The following is a 23,295-nucleotide window of genomic DNA, read 5'->3' as shown; positions in this document are numbered from 1 at the left end:
GACGTTTTTCATATATTGACAATAATTTGACAAGTTTTAGGTGGAACTCATGGTTTACAAAATGTTCAACAGATTAGAAACAGGTGCTCCGCAGGGTGCAGCTTTATTTTAATGTTATTTCACATTGCGATAAGACGTGTCACGGTACTTGTCTATCCCAAATTCAAGTATTTTGTTCTGATGTTATATTTGTTATGCTCGTGGGATTTTGTGCACAATGTATGAAGTGCAAAATTATTGTCAGTGAAATTATAGTTCCATTATCTAATGTAAAATACTAAAACATTTTTATTGACTAATCAACTAATAAGAAAGGATAAATATGCTGAAATCTGAACATATTAAAAAAAAAACAAGACACTTTATATCTTCCACAACAGTTTAAAAAGCACTTTATTTAATATATTTCAACTTCAACCTACAAGCTTAATAGTGACTTGTATATATAAACATGATAAATATAAAAAAAATAAACGAAACAAAGTACAAAATGTATGCTGAAAATGGGAATCAAATTTGATTGGACTGCTTTTTTTTTCAAACCAGATCTCCCCCACCCCCAAGCTTTTAAAAGTTGATTTCACACTCCTCCTCCAAATGAAAACTAAAACATTCAGATTTACATATATGTAGTTGGGAGGGGAAACCTCCATTCAAAATAATATATATCCAAAGTAACAGAAATTTGCTGAACATTGCTCTTCAAAGGCTTTTCCAAAACACTACAACCATGGATTTTAAGTTGCGATATGAAAAGATCACACTTTACGATCTACCAGTTATACACACACCATGCGATTTGTGTAATAGAGATACAAGTAATAAACATGAGATTGAGAGCATGTTAAATTCAATAGACCAGACAGCAAGTCTGGATAAAGACCTTGTTGGAATTTACCACAACTTAGCACATTCCAGCACCCAAGATGGAATTAGACTGCTGTACTGGGTGGATTTAGAAAAGCTTGTGTGGTTATACGAGTTGGTGCGATGCCTGGACAACAACATTGGGCATGGAACCAGAATAAAGATGATGGTGGTGGATGTTATAGACCCTGCCTTTTCAAATGCACATTATGGGTAACTCTGTAAAATACATTCTAACAAAAAATATTTTTTCTGTATCCTTAACGAATAACTGTGCCAATGAAAAAAAATGGGGTATTTTCAGGATCCAATGATGTAAGAGAGTTTCTTCAGAAGCATCCAATCCTTCAAGATATTGAAATTAAAAAAAGGATAACAGCCACCAAGACAAAAATCTGCAATGATCGAAAAGGTCACAGAGACAAAATTGAAACTTAAGAAGATCCTCCAAAGTATGTGGCAAATGTTACTACAGATACAATTAAGTCGGCTTCATATCTTGACTTACATCTAGAAATTGACAATGAGGGTCGGTTGAAAACAAAACTTTACGACAAAAGAGATGATTTCAGCTTTCCAATTGTGAACTTTCCATTTCTAAGTAGCAACATTCCAGCAGCACCTGCATACGGGGTATATATCTCCCAATTGATACGATATTCCCGTGCTTGCATTTCCTATCATGATTTTCTTGATAGAGGTTTGCTGCTCACAAGGAAGCTATTAAACCAAGAGTTCCAAATAGTGAAGTTGAAATCATCCCTTCGTAAATTTTACGGACGCCATCACGAGTTGGTTGACCGTTATGGAATAACCGTTTCACAAATGATATCGGATATGTTCCTTACGTCGTAACTACAATCCCCTTCCCTTTCATGAATATGACCTACCGAATTAGACTATTTACCGGATTTGTAATCACATAAGCAACACGACGGGTGCCACATGTGGAGCAGGATCTGCTTACCCTTCCGGAGCACCTGAGATCACCCCTAGTTTTTGGTGGGGTTCGTGTTGTTTATTCTTTAGTTTTCTATGTTGTGTCGTGTGTACTATTGTTTTTCTGTTTGTCTTTTTCATTTTTAGCCATGGAGTTGTCAGTTTGTTTTAGATTTATGAGTTTGACTGTCCCTTTGGTATCTTTCGTCCCTCTTTTATAAAATGTACACACGTTGTGAGGAGAGAAATATTAAATGAATATTGTAGTTGCATGTATATTAATTTTAAATGTATTGCAGGGGATTGAGAATGTTGAATTCCATCCATCAGTATGTATTTTAAAATTATTTAAAAACGTTTCCAAATGTTTCGATCAAAGAAATTCTTTAACCAATTAACGTGACATTATTGACGTTCATACTTTGCATTGCTATTGATAAAGCATTTACAATATATACTAAGTAGAAGATAATTTTAAGCATCACAATATATTTTAAGCATCACAATATAGATAAACAAACATTTTGGCAACAATTTATAGATGAAAGGGTATATAATACTGAAAAAGTGTTATACAGCATAGTTTTGAATTGAAGAAACGCTTTCTAAATACTAAATAATTATTCGAATGCTTAAATACTTGCTTATTTACAATATCTGTATGTCTTATCTGCAAATGTTCTAAACTATACTAGTATTTTTTAAATATTACAATGTTTTTCATCTAGTAAATGAGTCTGTTTTACACGGTCATATTTATGGTTTTATGCACACAAAAATCATAACTCCAAATACTTTTTTTTTCTCACTATGCACCAGTTTTCATTTGTTTAAGATGCACTAAATATAGACATGAAAGACTAATTCAGCTTTTATAATGTACTTGTGCAACACCTTACCATATAAATAACTCTTTCCGTAGTAAACAGTTAGCATGTGCAGAACTAGATAATGTACATCTTTCAATCATAAATTTACACGGTCTCTTATGCAGATCATAGTGAAAGATCTAAAATATTTGCTTACATGCCTTGAACAATATATAATGTTTAAAAAAAGTTTATGCTATTTTATCACAAAACAATCCAAGTATAAGTTGATGCGAATAATATTCATTTATTATGAAAGCACTTCATGTTAGTTTTGCGAAACTCTGAGCAGCATGGATGGATGGCTTTTGTATTCAGATACAGAATATGATCATTTGTCAACCCTGACCTACAACAAATTTGAAATGATTGATGATGTCACCATGTTGGCTACTGTCAGTGAACATGAGTCAAACAATGATGTTCAACATAGTTGTCCTGTAGCCTACCTTTCAATGCCATTTAAAGCTTTTTTGAAGAATTTCGGTCTGTGTTAAGTAATGAGAGAATTGATTTTCCATTGTACTAATTATAGAACACATTTGATAATGTGACACCAATTTGGATAATCATGTAAGGTTGATTGATTGATTGTTGGTTGCTTTACGCCGCATTGGCACAAAAAGGCTATATCGCGGCGAGAGCTAATTCGAATATTTTTACAATTTAAAGCATATTTTTAAAATAAGACAAAAAGTCCTTCAATACACTAAAATTCTTGACTAAAGCAAATTGATTATTTACAAATAACTAGAGGCTCTCAAGAGCCTGTGTCGCTCACCTGTTAATGTGTTTACTGATGTCGGCCATCTTCGTTGGTAGGCGGGGTCATTAGACACTTTTTTTTTAAATAGATACCCTAGTATTATGATTGTAGCCAAGTTTGGTTAAATTTGGCCAAGTCGTTTTAGAAAAGATTTTTATACAAGTTACAAAAATGACGAAAAGTTGTTCAATATTGACTATAAAGGGCAATATATTTATTTATAGTGGATTGGGAAACAAGTTTTGCAACTTATATTAATCCCTCTCCACTTTGCGGGTGCGAGTGCTGCCTTGTAGCGGCATTAGCCTACTCTTTTTCGAAATCTACAAGGGTGTCTTTAACGTGCAAGAGATGTGGCTCTCTCTTAACACAGGTCAGCCATTTATCGTCCCCGTCCGACGGACTATCATCGTTTCCTCAAGACCATAATGGGAATCAACCAGGAACCTTTGTGTTAGAAGTCAAATATACTAGCCCTATTGCTTATAGTATCTGAGATATGAACTTGACCGCCAAAACTTATCCTTGTTCACTGATCCATGAAATGAGGTCGAGGTCAAGTGAAAACTGTCTGACAGACATGAGGATTTTGCAAGGTACGCACATACCAAATATAGTAATCCTATTACTTGTAATAAGAGAGAATACAACATTACAAAAAAATCTGAAGTTTTTTTTTGTGGTCACTGAACCATGGAAATGAGGTCAAGGACATTGGACATGTGACTGACAGAAACTTCGTAACATGAGGCATCTATATACAAAGTATGAAGCATCCAGGTCTTCCAGCTTCTAAAATATAAAGCTTTTAGGAAGTTAGCTAATGGCGCTGCCGCTCGATCACTATCCGTATGATGAGCTTTCTGCAACAAAAGTTGCAGGCTAGACAAAAAACTGTAAAGTTTCATCAATATTGATTAATCTGTTTAGGAGTAGTTGAATTACAGACTTGTTGCCATTTATAGCTATATTTAACTAAGTAAAATCAATTATCTCCCTTAAAATAATTGTGACCAGTAATAATTTCCTGCATGCACAACCTCAGGTTGTGTACTACAACTGTGTGAAGTTTACCAGAAAGGCTGAATAATTCTGACTGCTTAAAGATTGCAGTTGGGATAGGTGCAGATATGTGACAAGTTTAATTTTTTTTTTAGTCCTTTGTTGCTTCTTATTGTTATTGAAGTAATAACACACAGCAGCTGCAAGTAATTAGCATGGTTTCAAATGAGTATATTAGCATGTATTTTAATATAGCTATGTTTTCTTGTGTTTGTTGTTGAGTTTTTATTGCAATGACGAACAAGAATTGTGTCCAAAGTACACGGATGTGGCACTAGCACTATCCTTTTGCATGTTCCATGGACTGTGAAATTGGGTAAAAATCTACTTTGGCATTAAAATTAGAAAGATTATACTATAGGGAACATATGCAATAAGTTTCAAGTTTCAAGTTGAAATTTATCAAAAACTACCTTGACCAAAAACTTTAACCTGAAACTTTCATTTCTATGTTTAATGGATCATGAAATTGAAGTCAAAAGTCTAATTTGGCTTTAAAATTAGAAAGATCATATGATAAACAACAAGTGTACTAAGTTTCAAGTTGATTGGACTTCAGCTTCATCAAAAACTACGTTGACCAAAAACTTGAACCTGAACGGACGCATAGATGGATGAACGAAGGAACAGAGCCACAGACCAGAAAACATAATGCCTCGAGCTCTCTACTATTGTAGGTGGGACATAAAAATGATTTTTGTTTTGCAATAAAGATATAAGAAGATAAAGAGTGGACATGATCTTTTTCATAGGACATCAGGTTCTATGCTAAAATCTAGGTTTTGACCTTCACCTACAAAGTTGTACATACATAATGACATACCCTCTGGTATTGCTTAATATTCATGTGAAGTTTAAACTTTGAAATCATAACTGTTCTCAAGATATAGAGTGGATAATATTTTGTTGTGGATGGATGGACAGACTGAATACTATAGATTGACCTCTAAAATGGCGGGGTCTTCAACTCTTGCACTTAAAGGCATAGGTATAATATAAGTTGTCAGTGATAGGTAATCAATTATTCTTTTATTATAATAAACTGTAAAAACATAAAAATGCATTAATAATAGATGAACAATATTCAATATTAAATAGCAGATGATCAAGACAAAATTTAATAGCAATTTTAAAATTTGTTTCAGTGAATCATGTCTAAAAAAAGTCCAAGAATGAAAAAAATAAATTTTAGTAAAATTATTTTGGAAAATATAAGATTTATGCAACTTAAAAACAATAATGGTTTATTGGTTTGTAGTCACAAAATATATCTGCTGAATTATATATTTAAACAAAACGCACTTTTTAATACTAACAAAGGAGTAAAACACAAGGTAGTAGTATATATTCATGCTTATACATTAAATAATAATTTGTTTGATCTATAATGACGTTCTCCATGCAATGGAAGTATCTAATAACAATAAAATGAAAATTCAATAAAAAAAGTGTTTTGTCTGGGTGTGTCCACTGTTTAGTGTTCAAACAACTAGTGAATATTGAATAGACTAAAAGTACATAAAATTATTATAGTTGATTGTGCTTGTTTTTTAAGATACAAATATATTGAATTTTGGTGAGAAAAGTATATATTTTGACATGTCAACATTATATTAAGGATGAGTTTTATTATTTAAGATGTAATAAAATTTAAATCAAGGATTCATAAGATATTTAACAAATTGCTTATTGTTTTATATGTAGATGATATATGAAATGAAAAAGATCATTCTGTAATTTGATGAATATTAAAAAACTTTAGCAGCTTACACCCTCAAGCAATGGATAAAAATATATCAATTGTTTATTACACTTGAAAACAGTTCATTGTATATATATTCAAAATTAAAGTATTTTCTAACAAGACAGTTAAAAAAATGGTTGGTAGTATGTAAACAATGAATTTAATTTTTGACTGAATATGTTCAAATTGTCATCAGTGTTTTGTTTTCTTAGTATTTTGAGTTTTGTTTAACAATTTAACACTAATGTGCTTTAAAAGATAATCAAAATCACTAACTTAAGATGTCTAACATTAATACTACAATGACAATATAAAAAAATGTTGTCTTCCTGACAAACGACTAAAGACTATATAAATGTACTGTAAAAGTCATTGGACATGATCACTTGAATAAGTTTCTTGCACAAAGTTGTAGAACAAATTTACATGTATGTGCTTTGAGAATATCAAAATCACTAACTTAAGATGTCTAACATCCATACTACAATGACAATATAAAAAAATGTTGTCTTCCTGACAAACGACTAAAGACTATATAAATGTACTGTAAAAGTCATATGTTGTCTTCCTGACAAACGACTAAAGACTATATAAATGTACTGTAAAAGTCATATGTTGTCTTCCTGACAAACGACTAAAGACTATATAAATGTAGTGTAAAAGTCATATGTTGTCTTCCTGACAAACGACTAAAGACTATATAAATGTACTGTAAAAGTCATTGGACATGATCACTTGAATAAGTTTCTTCTTCAAAGTTGTAGAACAAATTTAAATGTATGTGGTTTGAGAATATCAAAATCACTAACTTAAGAAGTTTAACATCTATACTTCAATGACAATATAGTTTTTTTTTGTCTTGCTGACAAATGACTAAAGATTATATATAAATGTACTGTAAAAGTCATTGGACACATTAACTTTAATAAGTGCTTGCACAAAGTTGTTTTAGAATGGTGTCTATTTTAGATGGTGTAAATATGTTTTAAAAGAAATGTTAAATGCAGCTGTGCTATGCATATTCCAGTATTTTTGTAATTATCAGATAATAAAATTTAAATAAAATACATATATATGGATAAGGATAGTCTATTTATATTTCTAAAAAAAGGTTAACAGGTAATGATACATGTATTCATGCTTTTGAAGAAATTTGGTACATGTACCTACATCACTGTAAAAGAATCTACTATGTTGTCAAAAAGGTTAAAAGCGAATGTTTCTTCTAGAAAGAATTCTTCCATTTTGAGATGATCTTTAAGCAGTTCTTCTTTGTTGTTTAGTGTACAAAAGTTATTAATTTGAGTATTGAAGATTGTTAGTTTAGAGGGTTGGTTATCTTCAGGTTCATCTTCTGATTCTACATTTAATGTTGCAGTCAGACAGGAAACAAAGTTTTCTGTTTTTTGTAACATTTTGCAGAATGTGCATCTATTGTACTTTTCTTCTGTTAACATCTCTGGCAATTTCCTTGTACATGATTTGCACATATAACTTTGTGTTATTTTAATTTCTGTTACAGTTCCAACAATAGTTGTTGGTATTTCAGCAGCTGTTGCTTCATACTCTACAGCATTATTGAGATCTTCAGTTCTGTTGATCTTTGTGGACTTGGTTGTTGTGAGATATGTTTCATTTTTGAAGTTCCTCACGGACAAATTTTCAAAATTATATGTATTATCTAATTGCACACTTGAAACTGATGCATCCCATAGAGTAATTCTTATTTGGTTGGTGTTGTCCACCACAATTATGTCTTGGAGATTTGTAGGATTGCCATAGAGCATTTGTACTTTAGGGATTTCAATTTTCATTACCTTGGCTGTTGTTGAAAGCTGAAAAGAGATAAGAAAAAAAACCATGTAGAATGAGCGTGTCAGGGATAAACTATAAAAGGGGGGGGGGGGGAGGGGTAGTTTATTTTTGTCAAAGTCGAAATTTATTTTTTTATTTTTCAATGTGGTCAAACAAATTACATTTTTCAAATTTTAACACTATAGGTTTGTATAAATATCTTATTTATTTAAATGTATCGAATGAATTTCATGCAATATAGTTTATTCAAATTTGTGATTTGTACGGGATTATAGGATTAACATCTTCAAACACAATGAAAACAAGAGTGGACATAGAGGGAGAGATCCGTTTGCGCCAAAAATGCGTCCTTTTGCGCCACAACTCTTTTTCTCCGATGCTACGTTTGCACCACCTGTTTTAAAATTACATGGTATCATTTGCGCCAAAAATAAAATATACGATTGCGCCAATTTAAAGAAAAATGACTTCCCTCCTCCTTTATCCAGGCTTGGGACTTGCAGTTTTCACTGGCAGAGTTAAAGTAATTTTAAGTCATTTAATGATTAACTTTAATTATAAAACTATGTACAGTCGGACATCATAATAATATAGAATGAAATTCAAAACAGTGTGGCTGTGGCCATTGATTGACACATTAAATTCATCCATTGACTGGGGACAATTTACGTGAACGTTTGTCTGTAACGACCACTGTTCACGACGTACCTACGATAGACATTTAAACTGTAGGGTCACCAAAGGTTTCTTAACGCCTTTTATTATAAAATAATTCGAAAAAATAACCAGGAATAACCTTTATGTTTTGATTTATATAATTGATATAAATCAAAACATCGAGTTATTTCTGATAATAATTTTTTCTAACTACTTTATTAAGGTGTTGAGAACCTTTGGTGACCTCATAGTTTAAGTGTCTTTCAAAAGTACATAGTGAGCAGTGGTCGTTACATAAAAACGTTCACCTAAATTGTCCCCAGTCAATGGATGAATTTAATGTGTCAATCAATGGCCACAGCCACACTGTTTTGAATTTCATTCTATCTGTTTAAGAAGTTAAAGGCTAGAATTTATAACTCATTACACATACAAAGTCTATGCGGCTAAGTTCTCCTTCTGCATATTTCTCATACTTTTCAACGGCGAAACTTTCCTTTTCTGACACATGCCTAGTTCTAAATGCTGGTGCATTTGTACTTCTCAATTTAATGTAAGTTGTAGCTTGAAATTTTACTATATTGTCCAAAAACTAATAATTCATACACAAAAATCATTCTTAATATATATTAATCTTTAATATGTACGATCAATATGTGTTCAGGTAAATTGGCGCAAATGAGTTCCGAAAACTGGCGCAATTGATACATTTGAAATTTTTTTTTTGGCGCAAATGATACCCCTGAAAAACAGTAATTGGCGCAAAAGGAGTGCTGCCGACATAGATGAGTGTGGATAGTATTATGCATTCAGGGGTTGAATTTCAGATTTTTTGTGTACCAGCCAGTTGGACCAGTGGACTGAAAATTCTATTGGTCCTGCAAAAATGACATTTAACAAAGTCAAACATAAATTAAAGATGTTTACTTTTATTGTGGTGCCTTTGTTTACATATATTATACATTTTTCATAGAAGTTATTGTATGTGATTATGATAAAAGTTAATACATGTAGTATTCATTATCCAAATCAGGACCAAGAACTGTAAAAATGTTGTGATTGTTTTCAACATCATCATCTTTATGGCGACCATAGGGTGCCAAGTGGATGTCTGGAACGCTGTCCAGAAATATTCATTTAAATACTTGGCAGTGTATCAAATGAGCGGCGGTTTCATATCTTCCAAAAAGTTTTATTTTTTGTTTATTGTAAAGAACGCCCACCAAGATAGTAATTAAACTAATCAATTGCATTACTTCCAGTACTGTGTAATTGATTTTTCTGGTAATTTGTAAGTAAACAACTGAGATTGTGATGCAATCAGAGATTTTTATCGAAAATTTTAAACTGGTCCCCCAGACCACTAGCTGACAAAATCTACTGGTTCTGGACCACTGGACCAGCACCTATTTCGACCCCTGTGCATTACAAAGTATTGCATAAAACCAGGGTTTGAAATTAATGCAGGAGTTAATGCAGAAAACAGATGACTTACTTATGTGATTTTTCTGAGTCCAAAGGCAATAACTCTGCAAAAAAAATCACCAAACCAAAAAAAAAAATTTGAACTTGATCTGTAACTCACGGGGAGGGGTCTCTTCCTATATAAAGGTATATACATATGTGCCGCTGGAATGGGTCCCTTTTTTGATCCATCAAATATATGAATGGGGGCAATTTTACCGAGGAAATATATCAATAGGTAGTAATTGACCGATTGAGATATATCATTCAATGGGTCATAAATATATGAATGGGTTATGATTTCGCTGTGAAATATATGTATAGGTAGGGATTTCACAATTATTCAATATATGAATGGGGGGTGTTTTTTAAAATCCCAGCTGCACAACTGTACCCAAAATCCCATGTTGAGACCCCCCCGTGCTGTAACTTGTCACGGTCATATACGAAATATCAAATATCAAAGCAATATCTTCAGGCGCAACAAAACAATGTGTTGAAAGCTGATTTGCTGGAGAGATGGATTGACGTTGACATAATGCAAACCTATGTCTTCTTCAAATTTGTTTGTAAGCAACTATAAATTTTGCAAGATATGTACTCATGAGAGCACTAATGCCAGACTGACAAACTGATTAACATGATTAACAGACATAATGATATGGTATTTTTAGCGAAAGTCTACACATAAGCACGCATGGGACAATAAGTGAAGGAAATGGTAAACAAAGGTAGCTTAACCCTCTTGTTGCCGGAGGGACACTTGTGTCACTACCGGGAGTGCTGGAGGGACACATACACATGTACATGTATGTTCATGGTTAAATTTATGGAAGCTTCTCATCGATGCTGTATTTTTTTCAAACAAAAGACCAAAGATTAAACAGCGTTACGTTGTTGTCAAATGGGTGTAAAATGTACATGTAACAGTCATAAATTGAATGACGTTGTTATTTGGCATGTTATGTCTCAAGACGTTGAACTATAGTATTTTGCAACATAGGAAATGCAACCTTGAAAACAGTCGGCAGCAAGAGGGTTAATACAATGTATATGAATAGGCAAGATATATTTTGATTGGTGAACAGTTAATAATAGAATGAAGTTGTAGTTTTTGCACAGTTGCTAGAATTTTAGAGACAAAAATATAAAAACTAAAATTCAAGCAACTGTGGTTCTTAGAAGACGAAGTGGATTTTATTTTAACATTTGTTTTAGGAGAAAGGCGCTGCGGTATCTGTAGTGTTGCATTTGATAGCTTCTTATGGTTCATGTGAACTCTTTGGCTAAAATTGCTGATATTTAACCTAAAAATTTGCTCGAGTACAGAAAAAGTGGTACATTTGGAAAAGATTTAAGGCATATTGCATGACCTAGATAAATAAATTTCAAATATGTATTATATATATACTTTTAAGGATTTTGCTATATTGCATGACCTAGATAAATAAATTTCAAATATGTATTATAGTTTTAAGGATTTTGCTGTTCACTTTTTTTTCCATTCCTCCAGAAGGTGTTAAAATAAACTAAGTTGGGAAATTCTCACAGGGTGTCCACAGGTTATAATTGGAGTGATAACAGTTTATGTCAATTGGTGGATTATACGTCAACAGTAAACTGAAAATTCAAATATAATCCACCAATTGGTGGTTATACCCGACTTGTTTGTCTGTACTCAGTAAATTTTGAAATAAAAATACAGCAATTTTACCCTAAGGGTCCACATGAATCTTAATCATTTATGCAAATGAATGAGTGGTTCGTATAAAATAAAAGTTATTTTCTAAAATTACTTACAATAGATTTGACAGGAAGGGCCTGAACTTCAGTCAAATTTCTGGTAGGTGTTGTGGACTGTGTTTCTGGTTGGTGATTTAGAAATTTCAGTTTTCTAGCAGTCTGCACTACAGTTTTTTTGTTGAGTATGATATCTGTACCGGTAGTCGTCCTTGATGGTGATTCAGTATAATTTGATAGCTTCAGTGGGGATTTACCCTTTGCTGCACTGTCTATTATTGGGCGTTTGGAAGCATCAAAACATACAACTCTTTTGTAATTGGAAGTATTGATCTGTAATGTGAAGTCAAAGTACTTTGAGTTCGTTCTGGAAATTTTTATGGGGGATAATCCATGTATAAATCCTTGATATTCTTCGCTGTCAGTAGCACTTGCTGGTCTTTTATTACTAGCCATTTTGTTATCAATCCCGCTGTCGTCGATTATGGCGGGAAATTTGTCCGAAGAGTAACGATTCAAAGTCGGTTGTTTTCGTACGTGAATCATATAATAAAAATTTTGGAAATTACATTTCTTTTTATAAATTTTGTGTAGAAGAGTAAACATATAAATATATATGTAAAGTATTCATCAAAGAATGTTAATCAATACACTAAACTTTCAAGCAAATCAGGACTTCGGGATAGTTCGGAGAGCCGACAATCTTTCTTCCGGAAAACATTTTGTTTTGGTAAATTACTCCGGATGAAGGAACACCTCAACCTATACAGCCATGTCATATATAAAAACAGTTGTAGTAACATAATGACTTGTATATATATATTTATCATATATACAAGTTCCTACAGTACATAAAATGCAATTTAAATATCTAGAATAAAGAATGGAAATGTTAAATGCATAAATGCATTTATATATAATATATATAAATATTAGAATCTTTAATATTTCAACAGCTACTATCATAAGTATCAAACTAATACTTTTGTATTCAATAAAAATAAATGCTCAAATTATATCAGAAAGTAATGTTAGATTTTTTGTGAATCATCCATTTCTAGTGATAAAGTGAGAGATATTATTTCGAAATAGGATTGCAAATATTTCATGAGGAACAATTAGTGCGTAAGTTTAAATCATGAATCTAACAATGCAGTCACATTTATTCAATACATATAAATCAGCATGGCAAAAATTTCTGAATAAACAGTATTTATTGCTTTGTTAAAAGATCAAGTTTGTGTTCAGCAATCATCACATTATAAGACACTGTTATTTTTATCAAACATGCTTTAAATAATCATTTTGTTCAATATTATGCTATAACTGTTATTTTAAGGAATATAAATTTATTATTTTTTTTAATTAATTTTAACAGCTTAAAACAATTCTGATAAGCATTCTTGTAAACAAATGAATTTGTGATGAAATATGTACCAGTTTCACAAAAAATGCATTATGCACAAATTTCTGCTCTATTAAGCAAATGTTCACAATTTTTTTCTCTACGAAGCAAATGTTTACACGAATTGTTCATTAGTTTCTGTTTTATAAATGACTTTTACATATTTATCAAATGTATAAGCAAAAATGCAACCACATAGTTGTGTAGAATGACAAATTAATGCAATATTTGGTTTTTTTTCTCAACATTTAACCCTTTGTATAAATTAATGATTTACACATTTTGATAAACCTGTACTTAGAAAAAGACTTAATTGAAATCATAAGAAATCAAAAATGTTGGATTTATGGATTGTTTTTCAATTTGGAGAACTCCAAGAAATTATATTATAATAAAATATGTGGTATTTGTACAGAAACTGATTTATTATGTCTGATATGAACCTGAAAGCATTTCTTAAACAGAAAAGTCAATAAATATTGGATGAGATAAATATACAGATTGATTTAGCATTACAAAAATTAAACTGTACATAAATAATCATGATAAATGTTTAGTATATCATACATGTACAGTGAACAAAAGTATTGTAAATTGTATCAAATTATCTGTATGAAAAATTACAATGAATATATGTACATAACAGCAAGGATTTCAACATTATAAACATTTTGATTTTTTAATCATAGTACATCGAACAGCCAGTTAAATTTAAACATTTTGTAGAAAGAGAAACGAGGCATGGAACTTGTGGTCTTCAAAACTCCCTTTTTACATCTATATGAAAGAATGGTTTTTGATGGTATTCAAAAACAAATATTTCAAGAATTATATATAAATACATTTATTACAAGTAAATATCAGGAGTGTTCTCATGCAAAGTGCAAACAACTCTCCACTGATACAATGAGCATTCAGGTAGTAAAATTTGATGTCTCCAATCATTACTGACTTCAAATGAGTGGAATTCTACTTTTCTTCCATAGCAAAATGGTTGACCAATCACCAATGGCCTTTCTGCTATATGGAAGTCAAAGCAACACAGTTTCAAATTTCTTTACCTTTGCTACCTTTAATCCAGTGTACCTATAAAGAAGAAAGCTTTGTAAAGAAGCTTTCTTCTAAACAGGTAAATCTGGATATCAGGATTCTTGAAGCCAACTCATTTCTATTCCTACTTATAAAAAGGCAAATCTGTTGGAGTGGAAACCCATTTTCCTTTAAAACCACTCCTGCACATTTGAGGTTGCATTTTCAGCAACCCCAAATGTGTCATGTTTTTCAGCGGGTTTGATTTTCATGCTTTCAAACAAAGCTGGTTTTGGCATATAAAATAATTATGACACTGAATCATTGTATTTCAATGGCTACATATATAACTTTATGATCTGACCAATAGGAATCAAGAACATCTGCTTCAAAATTTACCTTACTATCAAAATTTAGGAAAATTAAGTCCAACAATGTACCATAAGATGTAGTAGGTTTAGACACAATTTGTGAACAGCAAAATGAATCTATCATGAACTTTAAAAAAGAAGTGTTCCCAGTGTTTAAATCAATATTAAAGTCTCCCATTATGATAAGTTTTGGGTGTCTTAAATACACGTCAGGAAGAAGGTTTGCAAGGAAAGTATCTTTTAGTTGTTGCAATTTGCAGTTTGGTGCTTTGTAAACAAAGACAACCTGAAAAAGACCTTTGCTGGGTGATATTATGTCTGCTATTACAAACTCTAAAGATGGAGTTGAGAAAGTTACTGTATTGTGAAGAACACAATCATTTCTATAATATAATACCAATCCATGAGGTGGTCTTGTATTAAAGTGTGTTTGCTTTTGGTCTAAGCGTACTGGTGGTTCAAAACCAGGTAGATGAAAATCATCATTTTCATCTGTTGAAATAAGTCTTGATTCAGCAATACCAATAACATCAGCATCCAAGATGTTAGGGTCTGATTTAACGTCATTAAAATGAGCATGCAATGACCTTGTGTTGTGAAAAACTACTTTAAAATAGTTACTTGATAAGTTATACAATGGCTTAAAGCACAACTGTAGAGTTGCATCTGTTCTTAGTCTGAGTAATTCTTGTCGAACACAATCTGCTACAGCTATTGCTTCTTGATTAAGATCTAATATCTGTAATCCAGTTAAGGATGTTACTCTGCTTAGTGCAACATAGTGAATATGTGGTATTTTCCCTTTACGTTTTGATTTCAGACTAACAACAACCTCGTGTAATGTATCTCCTTGCGATTTATGAATAGTTTTTCCAGCTGCTGGGCGAAGAGGAAACTGAATTCTTTCAAATGTCTTATATTTATAAGTAAATGATCTTTTAATGTCAAACATTGGAGTCCATGTTTTTTCAACATCTTTTCCGTACAAGTGTGAATATTTTTTTCTATTGTTAGCACCTATTTTGGCATCTTCAAACTTAACCCATATGATACTTGGTCTTAAAGATGTAGTTTTGCACTCAATCAATTTAAGTTCACAAGTTGAACCATTTGTAAGACCATCAGTGACTTCAATATTAGCTGTAAGATCATATTTCATCCCAATTGCTAGTACTACTTCTTTTGCAAGATTGGCTGTATCAGACTGTTTTTCTGGTAAAGAACTCAGTAATTTTGTTTTTACAGAGGCTGGTAAATCCCCACAAACTGTGTCAACTGCTTTAACTTTAACCTTTTGTGAGCCTAATTTAGATATGTATAGCAAATTAAAATTATCCACTAAAGCATTTTCAACAAACAAATGTGTAGCATTAGTTTTGTATGTTGGATCACTGATTGAAACAGTTCTGGTATTTAAAACTGCAAAATCATTTTCAGTCAGCTGATTTTGTCTCAACCTGTTTAGTAACAAAGCAAATTCTAAATCATCTTTTTGTCTCATTATTTCAGTAAGTTCATGAAAAGAAAATAATAATTTCCAGTAATTAGGGGCTAATGCTGTTAATCCTTTACTAAGATCATTGAAAATCCAACTGTCAAATACAGGCTGGAGTTGGAAAAAGTCACCAATAGCTATGATACTAACTCCACCAAATGAACAGTTACTTCCCTTGATTTTTTTCAGCCTTCTCTCCAGTAAAGAGAACATTTTGTTTCCAACCATTGAAATTTCATCAATCAAAATCAGAGACAAATTTCTGTATTTCATTCTGAGTGTATTGAGAACATCACATGACAATGACTGGTCAAGTCCTTTATTTGGTTGTATCTGGAAAGCATTGTGAATGGTCAGACCATTTATATTGTAAGCTGCCTTTCCAGTAGGAGCACAAAGAAGAATTCTAATATCGTCAGGGTCCTCACCTTCAATAGAACATAAGTGTCTGTGTAAAGCTTGAAATATTGCTCTGACAACTACAGATTTTCCACATCCTGCTCCACCTGTCAAAAATGTATAAAATGGTTCATGTTTTGTTTTAACCCATGTGACAACATGTTGGAAAAATTCCCACTGCTTTTTATTCAAGGATCTTATCAATCCAAAATAATCACTCTCACTTATTCTGTTGACATGATTTGTCAATTCTACTGTTCTTGCTTCTATTCCAACTTCACGGGACATATCATACAGTCTATGTTCTGTTGGTCTATCTGGATTGAAATGAACATACTGTTCAGATTCTGTTGGGCCTATTTCAGCATCTTCCATTTCTACTTGTTGTGTGGCAGGTGCTATTTGATCATTCTCATTACATTCATTTTCTGCCTCTTCTATAGCTTTCTCTAGATCTATTACTTTACCCTCATATTGCTTGGCTTTTTTTTCTAATAGTCTTGCAACAGTCAAGTACATTTTTTCAAATGTTTCATGTCCACATTGCAAATCTGAAAGTTCATTTCTCCATGGATAAAATAACATTAAGCGTTCTCTGTAGAAGTTTTCAGAGTCAGTCTTGTAATTGTATTTAACATATCTTATAACCTTAGGTGTTTTTCTTTGGTATATTCTAATACCATTCTTCAGAGTTAAGTCAATTTTGTTATTGTTTTCTTCTATAACATCTGTATTTGCCTCTTCATTTTCACTTTCAGATCCATTGTCCTGCTGTTCTGATTCATGATCTGAGGACTCTGAAGTTTTAGGATACTGCAATTCAAGTTCAGATACATAGTCGGCTAGACACCAATTCTCTAGTTGTTTTGGTCTACGCGAGTATCTTTTAATATCATTGTCTGATTCTATTTCAGTAGAGTCTGGGCCTAGTTTTTCTAGGGCTGATGATTGCTTTAGGAGGAAAGTTCTTTTGTGATGTGGAGATGTGTTAATGAATACAACTTGTCTTGTAGCTTTTGTTAAAGGCATCTGTAGTGTTAAGTAGGTTGCTTCTTGTGCGCTTGTCTCAACAGAATTTGAAAAGTAATTCCCAATGTGTCTTACTTGATGCTTCAAGTCTAAATTTCCCTGTCGTGCTTCTTTTGCTGCTTGATCTAGTAATGCACTCATACCTTTTTGTGATTTACTTATGTATGAAACAATATACACTGCACATGCAAATGCATCTAAAACAAACTGTAAATCATGATTTGCTTGCCAGGCTACCAACACAGTTTTCATGTAACCATTAACACGGACTTCAGATGGTTTTCGTTTGAGAAAAACTTTTGGACCACTCAAGTTGCTTCTAATGGCCTTAATGTAATTTTCATCATTCATTTGTAATACATCATCTAAAAACATGTCATATGTCATCTGGTCTATATCTTCAGAATTGTGAAGTGTATTAATTTCGTTTTGTATTTCTTTATATACAGCCTTGTGTTTTTCTATGTCATCATTTTCTCCCAAAGGTTCTAAAATAACTGTTGCTTTCATAGGTGGAAGGGGAAAACCAAAACGACAAATTGGGTGACCTTTTTTTCTGCATGTTTTTGAATGTTTATGAACTTGCAAATTGACTAAACTATCATTTTCTAAAAGTGAACAGGAGACATATTTATCAATAAATGCTACAACATCTTCATTTGAATCACTTTCATATACTGGTGCATTTTCAATCCAAATTAAGATATGAATATGTGGTGAACCTCTCTGTTGAAATTCAACCCTATAAAAAAAATCTGTCAATTTTCCAATAGGATCATGATCACTTTTCAACACCAAGTTTATAAACTGTTGGACACGATAATCAAAATATCTAGAGCATGTCACAGGGTCTTTCTGAACAAGTTTAGATTTCTGATGCCAATCCATTTCTTCCAATTCTTTGTCAGTATACTCTTTTCCATCATTTAATTTGCCTAGAATTCGTAGCAAATCTTTCCAGTTAGTGTCTGCAGATGAAAGAGAGCCAAACCACGTTGGAAGACCCAACTGTCTAATCATTGCAAACAAATCTTTTTTCCTCTTTTCAAGGTATACTGGAGAATTTCTTAAACTTCTAAAGATATAATAACCTTCATCCAATCTTACAAGATCATTCACAGTGTTAGGATTCAGTACATCTTTTGCTGTCCATTGTTTTCCTTCTGATTGACACCTTCTCAGAGCAAGATTGACCTTATCACTGATGTTTTTTAACTGAATTTTCTTTAACTTAAAAAAAATGTTTGGTACAGACTGTGCTACTCTCCTATCCATGGACCTAAGTTCCCATTTAACAATATCAGTATAGTGAACAGAAACAGACCTGTCTTTGTTATCTGGTCTCCTTTGACCACAAAATATAGTTGGAAAAGATAAGTACTCTGCATCAGGATCACTGTAGAGACTAATTGGTCGTTGACCTTCACCGGGAGCAAAAGTTAAACCTGCATCACATAGTGGATTGTCGTCTGGAATGTGATCTAACAGTGTATCTGTGTTTCCAACATGCGTTTCACTTTCATCTACTTCACTGAAATGATCGGAGTCATGGTCTGAATTATTTTCATCTTGGTTATCCTCTTGTTCAGTACTATTGTTTTCAATTTGTCTTTCTTCTTCATTTATTTTTGCTATTTCGGTAATCCAATCATCATTTATTTCAATTCCAGAAGACTTGTACAAGTCACTTGTTCTCATTAAATAATGTAATGCACAAATGACAGCAAATGGTCGGACATTTTCACTAAAATCACATTTTTTGAATTCAAGCTTTTTCTTCAATTTAACTGATATTGTACCTGATTTCTCTATTGTATGTGGAAGAGAATTTATCGTAGGTTGAACTTCAACGGGCACATTTACAACATTGCCTTTAACTGATAACTGTCCACCTCTAGGCAACTGTCGAATCTGCATAAAAGGAATTCTTAATGATAATAGTCTCTCTTCTAAAGGATACAAATTTAATTCTTTTGGTTTTTGAGGAAATCCCATTTTATTTACTATTGCAAAACGAGGTATTTTTCCTCTTTTAATTGCATTTAGACAAGTGTGGCATATCCATTCTATGTGCTGTACAGATTTAAAATTAGTAAAACAATGAGTCATGTTAGCAGGAGTGTTCATTTTGACAGTTTTAGAATTTACTACAGAATCACAGAACCAAGTTTGATGACATGAAGTACATATATATGTAGGACCTTGATTTATTTTTGTTTTAAAATTTCTTATGCAAGCATCAAGGGTTATACCCTGAGTTCTTTTCTTTTTCAGGTCTTTTTCATGATCTGTAAAATCAATGTTTTTTCTTTTAGTACTTTTGACTGTCTTTTCATAACATCTGTCTATATCTAGGTTTTTCTGTCTAGAACTTTGTTTCTTCAAACGCTCATTTTCTAAATTTTCTGGATTTGACCTATATTCTTTTTTTCTGTTGAAGTCTCGTTCAGACTCATGTTTTCTGTAGTCTTCATCTTGTCTGGCAATTTTTTTCTTTTCTGTTTCGTTTCTTTTGAAATCTTCACTCTTTCTAGCCTCTCTTTTAGAAGCAAGTTCTCTTTGTCTTTCCATCTGTCTTATATCAGAATTATCTCTTTGAGACTTCTTACTTTCTGCTTCAGCCCTTCTATAATTTTCATCCTTTCTAGCCTCTCTTTTAGAAGCAAGTTCTCTTTGTCTTTCCATCTGTCTTATATCAGAATTATCTCTTTGAGACTTCTTACTTTCCGCTTCAGTCCTTCTATAATTTTCATCCTTTCTAACTTTTCTTTTAGCAGCAAGTTCTCTTTTATTGAAATCTTCATTTTTTCTAGCCTCTCTTTTAGAAGCAAGTTCTCTTTGTCTTTCCATCTGTCTTATATCAGAATTATCTCTTTGAGACTTCTTACTTTCTGCTTCAGCCCTTCTATAATTTTCATCCTTTCTAGCCTCTCTTTTAGAAGCAAGTTCTCTTTGTCTTTCCATCTGTCTTATATCAGAATTATCTCTTTGAGACTTCTTACTTTCCGCTTCAGTCCTTCTATAATTTTCATCCTTTCTAACTTTTCTTTTAGCAGCAAGTTCTCTTTTATTGAAATCTTCATTTTTTCTAGCCTCTCTTTTAGAAGCAAGTTCTCTTTGTCTTTCCATCTGTCTTATATCAGAATTATCTCTTTGAGACTTCTTTCTTTCTGCTTCAGCCCTTCTATAATTTTCATCCTTTCTAACTTTTCTTTTCGCAGCAAGTTCTCTTTTATTGAAATCTTCATTTTTTCTAGCCTCTCTTTTAGCAGCCAGTTCTGTTTTTTTGAAATCTTCATTCTTTCTAGCCTCTCTTTTAGAAGAACGTTCTCTTTGTCTCTCTATCTGCCTTATATCAGAATCATCTCTCTGAGACTTTTTTTTATCTGCTTCAGTTTTTCTATAATTTTTATCTTTTCTGGAATATCTTTTTGCATTTAATTCTTTTTCCTTGAATTTTTTATTTTTTCTTCTATTTTGCATGTAGTTTTTCATATATACAAATTTGGGTACCTTCATATACTGGTAGGAAACTTTTTTTTGTTTTGTGTTCCTTAGTTTCTGATCATCGAAATAATTCTTAATCTGCTTGGTCACATCTTTGTCAGTATCTTTACTACTGATACATACAGGTAAAATTTCAAATTGAGAGTCTAAATCAATTTGTAAACTTGCGTAAAAAGCATATAAGTAACTGAGGAGGTCATGCAAGTCAGCAAATCCAATCAAAATACTTTTGCCAGAGGAATCTAATGGATTATTCAGTGTACATTCTGAATGAGAATGAGTGTCAAAAAAATAGTATGTATGATTAAAATAATAAACTGCCGAACATATGGCTCCAATCAATATAAGAAATTTGTTAGACTGCTTTATACAATTTTGAATTGCTTCTTGTAATGTTAGAAATCCAGTCAACTCTTGGTACTGTAAAGCTAGACCAAACAGAATATTTTGTTTTTTAATTATAAAAGTCCCTTCAGGAATTTCTATTTTGATGGGAATTTCATCAAAATTTAAAAGCATATTTTTAAATAATCCCTGTGTTGTTAATTCTTGAACATGCTTCCTGTAAATTTCATCACCTTTATTCAAAATGTAATCCAGGTTCAGTGTGTTTGAATCAAAATTTGATGTAGAAAGTGACAAGAAAACTAAGCAATTACAAGTACATTGGTTTCCCCTGCTTTGATCAGCAAATTTTGTGGCATATTGGTCAAAAGTTCCAAATTTCAGAAATTTTGCATTAAAAGAATTGGAATAATCAGATATCTCTTCTAAATTATTTTTAGATTGTTCATTTTGGTCTTGCAACAGATCAGTTTGGATATTACTATGAGAATCTTTTCTTGCATAACTATTGTTTGATTCATTTGACAGAATATCTGTTTGTATTTGACAAGTTTCTTTTGCACAGCAATTGTTACTGTTTTGATTCAATTCTTTTGCACAGTTATTGTTACTGTTTTGATTTAAATCAGATAGTTCATGTTCATTCAGTTCAGATATTTCAAGTTTATTCAATTCAGATTTTTCAAGTATATTCAGTTCAGATATTTCAAGTGTTTTCAATTCAGAGTTTTCAAGTATATTCAGTTCAGATATTTCAAGTGTTTTCATTTCAGATTGTTCAAGTAGTTTCAAGTTACTGTTGTTTGCATTTGAGTGGAGGTCAGTATCCCCCATATTATTTGAGTTACTGTTGTTTATATTTGTGTGGAGGTCAGTATCCCCCATGTTATTTGAGTTACTGTTGTTTATATTTGTGTGGAGGTCAGTATCCCCCATATTATTTGAGTTACTGTTGTTGAGGGTGTCAGTATCACCTATGTCAAGGTCGAACTCTGTACTGTTAATGGGACCAGTATCCCTAGTCAAGTCCGTCAGTCTCTGTTTCTTTGGGTTTTTCCCACCACGTTTAGCCTCAGCTGCCCTCCAATTTTTTCTTCTTGGCATCTTTAAAAATCTAAAAATACATATATATGCAAACAATGGTCAATCGTCAAAATGATTTTCTCCGGAGGAAGAAGGAAGAATTATTCATAAACATTCTCAACCCGGGATTAAATGATAAATGATATTCTAATTTTAACGTAACATTTTAAAGTCTTAAAATGACATTAGTAGTCTCCCTTGTATTTGTTAACGTCATACTATTGTTAACGTCAATCAATTGTTTTATTTATATACAAGTCACATTACCTGAAGATCTGCGGAAGCAGTGAAAGTACTAGTAAAAAAGTGATGCATTGAAACCGTTTTTATCTTTTAATAATTTTCTTATATATATATATATATATATATATATATATCATGAATATAATATGTGTTTTCTGCCATAGAGTGGTCACTTGTTCAGACATATTTATAGCTATATCTATATATGTGTCTAGAATATTTTATGCTTCATGTATTTGAATAAATAATTTATAAAAGTGGAATTATAGTTTCTAAACATGTAGCCTTTGGTTAAATAAGGAAAAGTTATGTTATGTCCTTTTTATCATGATTAATATTATGTCCTTTTTTTTTTTTTTTTTTTTGCATGTAAAAAAATGACCATTTTAGAAATGGGTATTGCTAGTGCATGGCGCAGCTTTATACGACCGCAGAGGTTGAACCCTGAACGGTTGGGGCAAGTATG

The 23,295-nt window shown here is 32.1% G+C and overlaps 1 protein-coding gene across 1 annotated transcript; it reads right to left on the bottom strand.

The window, feature by feature from the left end:
- Window positions 1–5,510: 5,510 nt before the first annotated feature.
- LOC139495449 (uncharacterized) lies at window positions 5,511–12,687 on the bottom strand. Its single transcript, XM_071283733.1, has 2 exons — window positions 11,984–12,687; window positions 5,511–8,082 (listed from the first exon to the last, which is right to left on the bottom strand). The coding sequence occupies exons 1-2, from the start codon at window positions 12,527–12,529 to the stop codon at window positions 7,414–7,416; spliced, it is 1,215 nt and encodes a 404-aa protein (XP_071139834.1). The 5' UTR covers window positions 12,530–12,687; the 3' UTR covers window positions 5,511–7,413.
- Between the last annotated feature and the right edge of the window lie 10,608 nt (window positions 12,688–23,295).

Source organism: Mytilus edulis, chromosome 11 (assembly GCF_963676685.1).
Source record: "Mytilus edulis chromosome 11, xbMytEdul2.2, whole genome shotgun sequence".
Classification (NCBI taxonomy): Eukaryota; Metazoa; Mollusca; class Bivalvia; order Mytilida; family Mytilidae; genus Mytilus; species Mytilus edulis.
Note: the sequence above shows the minus strand (reverse complement) of the source record. Positions and strands in the feature narration are given on the sequence as shown.